This window comes from Pelophylax lessonae (genome assembly GCF_965119305.1).
Source record: "Pelophylax lessonae genome assembly, chromosome: 6".
NCBI lineage: Eukaryota > Metazoa > Chordata > Amphibia > Anura > Ranidae > Pelophylax > Pelophylax lessonae.
The window spans coordinates 292,814,056-292,821,814 of NC_138773.1; the positions used below are offsets into that span (position 1 = coordinate 292,814,056).

The window sequence follows — 7,759 nt, forward strand, 5'->3', positions numbered from 1 at the left end:
TTTTTTTCAAAATTGTCACATTTTTTTTGTTTATAGTGCAAAAAATAAAATCAAATACCACCAAAAGAAAGCACCATTTGTGGGGAAAAAAAGGACATCAATTTTAATTGGGTACAGCGTCGCATGACCATGCAAATGCCAGGTAAAATAACGCAGTGCTGTATCACAAAAAAATTGGTTTGGCCTTAAGGGGGTAGAACTTTCCGGTCCAGAAGTGGATAATGAGTTTTTGTTGAGAGTTTACGAGTTTGACAATAAAACAGTTGACAAGATATAAACAGTGGTACATGTACTGGTATTGAGAGACCCTTCACTAGCTCACACCCTTCCTTAATTATAAACAGATATTATATAAGCTGTTTTCAACAATCCTAAAAAATATCGTCAGATGGCATGAAAAGGTATGTGATGTATGGTTAGCAGAACAGAGGCGCTATGTAAGCTCAGGTACCTAGAGCTACAAAAATCACATAGGTATGGAAAGAGCAAGGTCCGCTACTGATTACAGGTTGTAACGTATTTAGTGTCCAGGGCCTAATATCTTGTAGGTGAGAAGATAGCAAAGAAAAAAGTAAAATAAAGGGAGGGACGTCTCATCTCAAGTGAAATGGGAGGAAAAAAGATGGGAGATCTGAGGATGCATCCTAGCCCAACACAAAAGGAATTCTATGGTCAAAATCCATAGGGAAATATTTAATGAACAGAAGCGTTAGGAATAGCAACCAATTCATTTTCCATTTAACTTTAACAATTGCCGGGTTTGAGGATCACCATGCTTTAGCAAGAACTTGTTTGGGCACAGTAAACAGGTATCAGGACAATATCCCCCCAGACAATATCTCCCTGGAAAACATACCCCTGGACATAATCCCCCCAGATAATATCCCCCCGGGACAATATCCCCCGGGCAATATCCCCTGGGACATAGGGTTAGGCTTAGGGATAGGGTTAGGGTTAGGGTTAGAGGGTTAGGCTTAGGGTTAGAGGGGTGATATTGTCCAGGGAGGATATTGTCCGGGGGGATGTTGTCCCGGGGGGATATTGTCCGGGGGGATGTTGTCCAGGGGGGATATTGTCCGGGGGGATATTGTCCGGGGGATATTGCCCGGGGGAATATTGTCTTAGAATCCAGTAAACAAAAATGTCAGTTGAATTTGGGTGATCGTGCAAGCGTCCAGTTTCAGGTTGAGCAGGGCCTCTTTTTGGAGATTCTGGAAAACCTTCACCCAAAAGTAAATATTCCATTTGATATATGCAATTACAATAACATCTAATCTTAGGGTATTCCCACCAGATAATGAAGATGGGTGCTTGGGGTTTGACAGTCCCTGAAACATCATCTGTAGATATCCAGAGTGAGTTTCACCAAGGGCCGTTTCTTTAGTTTTTACAATATATTATTTGCTTGAGTTAGGTTTGTGTACATTTGGCTGTTTATATACCACAGACAACAACAAAAAAAAAACAGAAATATATGTGAGAATAAATGGTTGGTGAAAGGGTTACGTTTACCATGAAATGTTCTTGAAATGTAGGGAATACGTCCGCAAGGGTTGGATCTGCAGCAATTGACAGCTGTCCACCTGATGGAGGAATTAAAAAAATATTGTTATGTATTAGATTTCATTATATCTGCTTTTTAGGAGATATAAGAACCCATTTCTTTATCAACTATAAATCGGGCTAGGTGTAATGACTTACAGGATCTTAGGACTTGTTATACCATGTGCAATGCCGGCTATATAGTAACAATACATTTATTTCATATTAAGGATCAGATGTTCTAGAACATTTCAAAAACTCATTGCATTAATTGTTTTGATTTACAAATGATAATTTATATTGAAAGGCCCAATATAAAATCCAACAGAATTTCATCAAATAGATTTTTTGTGTCATCTTTGAGCTTGAAATGATTAAACTTCTGATGAATCTTTTATTGCTAGGTGTATGGCCAGCTTTAGTCAAAAGCTAACAGGGAGGATTAATGTGAGGGCTGGTAGGGGTGACGGGGGGTGAGGTAGTCGAGGGGGCTGGTTGGTTGGGGTTACATCAAGAAATAGTGTGAGGGCTTTTTGGGGCCCATTCATACCATTGTGTTGCAGCAAAGCATGCTACATGTGATGGTGCACTGCATTTTCCATAAATGGCACCCCAACATTCCTACTTTGCAGCATGTAGTAACACACTTTTGTTCAACGGAGTGCGCTGTGCTAGTGAAAGTTCTGCCGGTCCAAATGTTTGGTCTGTTGTGGTGCTTTAGGCAGTTTATTCAAATTAATGGGCTGCCCTAATGAAAGTAATGCACAATCTAATGTATGTCTTAAATGGACCACCCTAAGGTCCAGAGGGTAGGGCATTGCTCTGAAAGCTATTGTATTGTCCAGGGCTTGACAAATATACTTTGAATCTAGGAGCCAGACAGTTTTTTTTTTTTAACTAACAAAGCTGATGGGTAGAACATGTAACATGTTCCCAAAGGCAAACTTATCCTTTAACCCTTTCATAGCCTTGAGCCGTGAACATTATTTATTTTCAGAAAGCAGACACCCTAGAGAATAAAATAGGGGTAGTTCCAATTTTTTATGTCATACGATATTACCACAAAGATCTAGGAAACACATTTCAGTAAAAAAAACACAGTAAAGTTAATTTTAGGGAGCACAAAAACACAATAAATTACCCAATTTGTTTTTTAAAATATGAAAGCTGTGGGTGCACCCGGTATATAGAATATACCCAACATGTCAAACCAAAGCCTGTGAAATGGCGACAAACTTCAGTACCCTATATTTTCCATAGGCGACCCTTTAAAAGCCCCCTATAGGTCATTCGTTTTATGGAGAAGGTCTGGTGCTAGAATGATTGCTCTCATTCCCGCGTGCACAGTCTAAAAGACCCTGAATGTCTCCCCTGTACTCCACTGAATGTAATGTAATGCACATCGCACTGCATTACATTCTTTCCTGGCCTTGATGGCCGGGGAAACAGTCAACAGGGATCCAGAAGTGATGCCTGCCTGACGGCACCCACTATGCTGCTCCTGGACCCAGATGGGCAAGCGAGACCCAGGATACATAGTAGGGGGGGGTGCGAGTAGGGGCGGGAAAGCATTCTGGCGGCAGCCCAGGCACCAGGATGTAATTTCTCTTTGCCATGGTGACCTAGACCAAGGTATGATCATGGGCATCCAACTACTGTCACGGTGGAGAGAGCAGGATGCTGACCACATCAATTCCTACTAGGTGATTACTGCCCTTTAAGAGTGATGACCTGACAAAGCACTGATGACTGAACATAGAGGAAAAAGCTGCTGTGAAGTGACAGATTGGTTTATGCCAAGTTGTAAAAGGGGGCAATAATAGATAAAAAAGCCAGACCATCTGGTTTCTATAATACAACCTATACAAAGGGCTTCCACACAATATAATTTAAAATGCAATATGATGCCTCACCAGTTGTGGAGTACTTGCTGCGATATAAGCTGGATATCTTCACATGTTCTTGTAGCAGATCCTTCAAAGAAACAGTTGTCTCATGTTTGGGGATATCGAAGGTGATCCAAGTGTGGACCAGGTCCCCGAACGTGCGGAAGGCAAAGTCAGCATAGTCTACATACATATTGCGCTCTGTAGTATGGGGGATGGGTAGCCCATCTCCACTATGCAATACTGCTATTGGTCTTATCCCAGCCTCAGCCAGGACCTGGAGAAGGCTCCTGTAACACTGCACTTGACTGTCACCCTTGACCATGGAGCTCTCTTCTAAATGTATCTTGTAGTGGGTGACTCCATACTTGTGCAGAGCCAAAATCTGCTCTCTGATCTCATGCACATCATTTTCGTTACAATCAAACACATCATATGGCCTTGCTTCATTGTAGAAGCGCTCGATGTTGCTTCTAAGAGGTCCAGCAATTGTAATCAATTCTTTAGCAGTTGCAGAACAGTTTCCATGATACAGTAATGAGAGGAGAACTAAAATAAATCCTCTCCAGGCTAGAGCCATCCTGATCAGAATGTACAAACATACTGGTATTAGGACACTTATACCTGCTCTGGGACCATAAACTCCTTATTATCTTTCTTACAGATAAGGAAACTGCTGAAAAGCGTTTTATTGATGAATATTTGCTAAAGAATGATATAGGAAATCCATGGAATGTATTTAAACAGAAACAAGTGTTAATTATTATCTGAAAGGGACATGATTAAGGGTAGGACATGATGCTTTTGGTTTAGCACAAGGTTCCACATATGGCTGGGTGGTCCCGACAGAGGAGACTGGTTCTGCTGATGAAAAGTACATAAACACATTTTTAGGCACTTCTCATATTTTCCTGGTTGGTCTGCTTTACATACAGATATACTGTATATATATATTTTTTTTTATATGGATTCATATATGGCCATATAGCAGCATTTATATATATATATATATATATATATATATATATATATATGTTCACACATACATAAACACACACAAACTACGTAACAGCACAAAGTGTTTATTTAATGCTCTAATTTTTTCATGAAACCTTTAGTATAATGCATTTATTACATTTCAAACAGTAGAATAAGGGAAATAGTGGTGAAAAAAATATTTTTTTTTCTCACCGTAAGAGTTCATTGAAGATCAATCGTCAATTGAGTCAATTGAAGGTCACAAGGGGGTTGATTTACTAAAACTGGAGAGTGCGAAATCTAGTGCAGTTGTGCAAAGAAACCAGCTACCGTTTATTTATTTATTTATTTTTTTGTGAAAGCTTAAGGGTCCTTTCACACGGCCGCTCCGCTGCTTAAGTCCGCTGCGGGACTTTTTTTTTTTTTTCACGGAGCGGATGACATTTGTGTCATCCGCTCCGTGTGCCCGCATATCATCCCATCCGTTTGCGGATGATATGCGGACATAATGTAAGTATATGACATTGCGGATGACACCGCTGACATCCGATTTTCCTTCCTTTCCGTTTTTTACACGGAAGAAAAAATGGGGTTCTGTTCCATTCGAAAAAACGGAACAGAACTGAAAGGAGGAAAATCGGATGTCAGCGGATGGTATTCCGCTGACATCCGCAGTGCCATTCACTTACATTATGTCCGCAAATCATCCGCAAACGGATGGGATGATTTGCGGACACACGGAGCGGCCGTGTGAAAGGACCCTAATTGAACAAGCTGAAGTTAGAAGTTCATTGACTACCATGCACGGCTGCACCAGATTTTGCACTCTGCAGCTTTAGTAAAGCATCCCCAAGAAGTTTTATGCCCCGTACACACGTGCAGATTATCTGAAGACTTTTGTCTGTAGACTTACCAAAACCATATAATATGAGGTCAAACCTAAACACTTTCAATTTGTATGCAATCCGGCAGGCCCTTGCACTACATAGAAAAGGTAAATCTGAAGACAAAAGTCTTCAGATAATCTGCACATGTGTACGGGGCATTAACCTTTGTGTTATTTTAGTGCCTACAGGATTGGACACCGGCAAGCCAAAAAACTGCAGACCAGCCCAAGTAAATCCTTTCCACTACCCAAAAGCCTCAGTTTTATAGCAAAGTAGCACTGAGACAATAATCACAAACACCGGTATCCCTCAATGGACTCCAAAAAAAATGAGTGCAAAAATCCTACTTTCCTTTATTCCTTTTAGGAATACAGAATGTCTTAACCTTCAGCATTCCAAAAAAAAAACAACAGAGACCTAGGGACTGCTTGCAGCTTAAAGTGCAACCTTAAAGAAATTATGCCCATAGCTGGTATCAGATAAGCAGAACCATCCACCTGGTAGAGCTCAGAGAATATGTGAACAGAAGACTGGGTGGCAGCCTTGCAAAACTGGAAAACAGATGCTTAATGCTGAAAAGCACTCACAGATCTAGTAGAGTACACCTTGAGAGGAAAGGGTGGAATGCGATCTTTGAGATCATAAGCTTGAATGATGTGTCTGAGCTTCTTAGAGTTGGTCAAATGAAAAGCTGTGGCACCCTTCCAAAATGATAAAACGAGAATCAGTCTTGCTGAAAGTGACTGAAAGTCATACAAAGCCAACCACATTCAGACAATGGAGGGAACTTTTCTTTTGATGAAGTGATTTCCTGATTGAGGTAAAAGGTGGAGACTACCTCAGGGCAGGAAGGAACCCATGGACCTTACCCAAGACCAAAAAGTGTTCTTTACAAGATGAGGCCACTAGTGCAGACACTCATCTCGCAGAGATGAGAACCCCTGAACAAAGGTCTAAATCAAAAAGTGATAGGCCAATGGTCTCTGAAACAAAATTGAAAGAGCAGACACTTTGCCTTTGACCTTTGATGGTGCCAAAAGCCCCACGCTGGTCCAGACCCAACTGTAGGAAGGAGAGGATTCATCCCACAAACAAACATCTGGTTTGTAAGCCCATAGATTCACACCAAGTGAAGTATGCCTTCCATATCCAATGAGAGACCTTGCTGAAAGTGGACTTCTAGAATTGAGCGTAGTAGGAATCACCGACTCAGCTATTCTAGTACCCCTTAAAAGCTGGGCGTTAACAGTCATGCTGTTAAACATAGCGAATGGGAGGCAGGATGGATCTGGTTCTTGGGACAGTATTTTCAGATGGTCTGGCAGGGTCCACAATACATCTGCTAGAAGTACTACCAGATCAGCATACCACATCTGCCTAGGCCAGTCCAAGCCTATAAGGATCACCAAAATGCGCCTAATTTTAATCCTTTAGATCAGGCTCGGAAGAAGTTTCTGGGTAGGAAAGGTATAGATCAGAGTGTATTGATTTCATGGGGCCACCAGAGCATACACTGCTTCCACAAGTGGATATCTGCACCTGTATAAGATATGTATAATTTGTTATTGAACCTGAAGACCAGGAAGTGTTCAGATGCTGTGGGCTGAGAAAATCTGCCTGACAATTGTGTACATCAACATAGTCAACAAAGGTTGTAATATACAGTTTTGCTCAGGACAGGATTGTTTCTACCTCGCTTGCCGCATGGAGACTTCAGTTTACCCCTGGTGATTGAAGTTCTTCATCCTCATATAGATTGGCTGGCCTTCTAACAAGTTGGTCTAATGCTGAAGGGACATGACTAAGGCACCCCAGATGTAATTTGGACACTTACCATAACCCTTATCCCAAATCCCAAACCCTTTCAATAAACTTCCTGCAATAAATACATGGACACCTTTATTGGAGTAAAATTGGCCAACGTGGCCATTTATTAACCAATAACAAAATATATATAACACGTTCCTTAGAACAGGAACCAAAATATTATAATAAAAGATAACATAAGGTTGCCGATCTTTGGAGGCCCCAAATACCAAGTACCATTTGTGTATCTGTAACTCTTAACTGTCCCCAGCCGCAGCACCGGCTCGGGGACGACCTCAACACACAGCAGATACCTCCCAATTTAAAATACCAGTTAACCCATCTATTAACTGGTATTCCCCAGTTGACTCCATACCTTAGATGGGTCCCTCAGCTGCTAAGTACAGCAGGTTTTACCAGAAACACCTCCAAAGACCCCCAACCAAAAATCAGCAAACGAGCACATGAAACAGACATTCCAATGTAGGGGCGGGCGGGCGGGAATGCTTCTTCACCCACGCTGAACTGCTGCCCGGGAAAGAATGCAGTGAGCTCACTCCCCCCTCTACAGCCCCTCCCTTATCTGCACCTTGACCAATAGAAGGGAAACCCCCACGACTGCCTAACTTGTTAACCCTTGCTAGGACAATTCCACTGATG

The 7,759-nt window shown here is 41.6% G+C and overlaps 1 protein-coding gene across 1 annotated transcript in view; it reads right to left on the reverse strand.

Moving 5' to 3' along the window:
- The window catches only part of LOC309558740 (uncharacterized protein), a gene marked incomplete at its 5' end in the record, with an annotated part of 184,416 nt that extends 180,408 nt beyond the window's left edge, over window positions 1-4,008 (reverse strand). The window contains 2 exons of the mRNA XM_082261787.1: window positions 1,513-1,583; window positions 3,456-4,008. Of these exons, the coding sequence (XP_082117913.1) occupies window positions 1,513-1,583; window positions 3,456-4,008 (624 nt within the window). The remainder of the gene's footprint in view (window positions 1-1,512; window positions 1,584-3,455) is intronic.
- Between the last annotated feature and the right edge of the window lie 3,751 nt (window positions 4,009-7,759).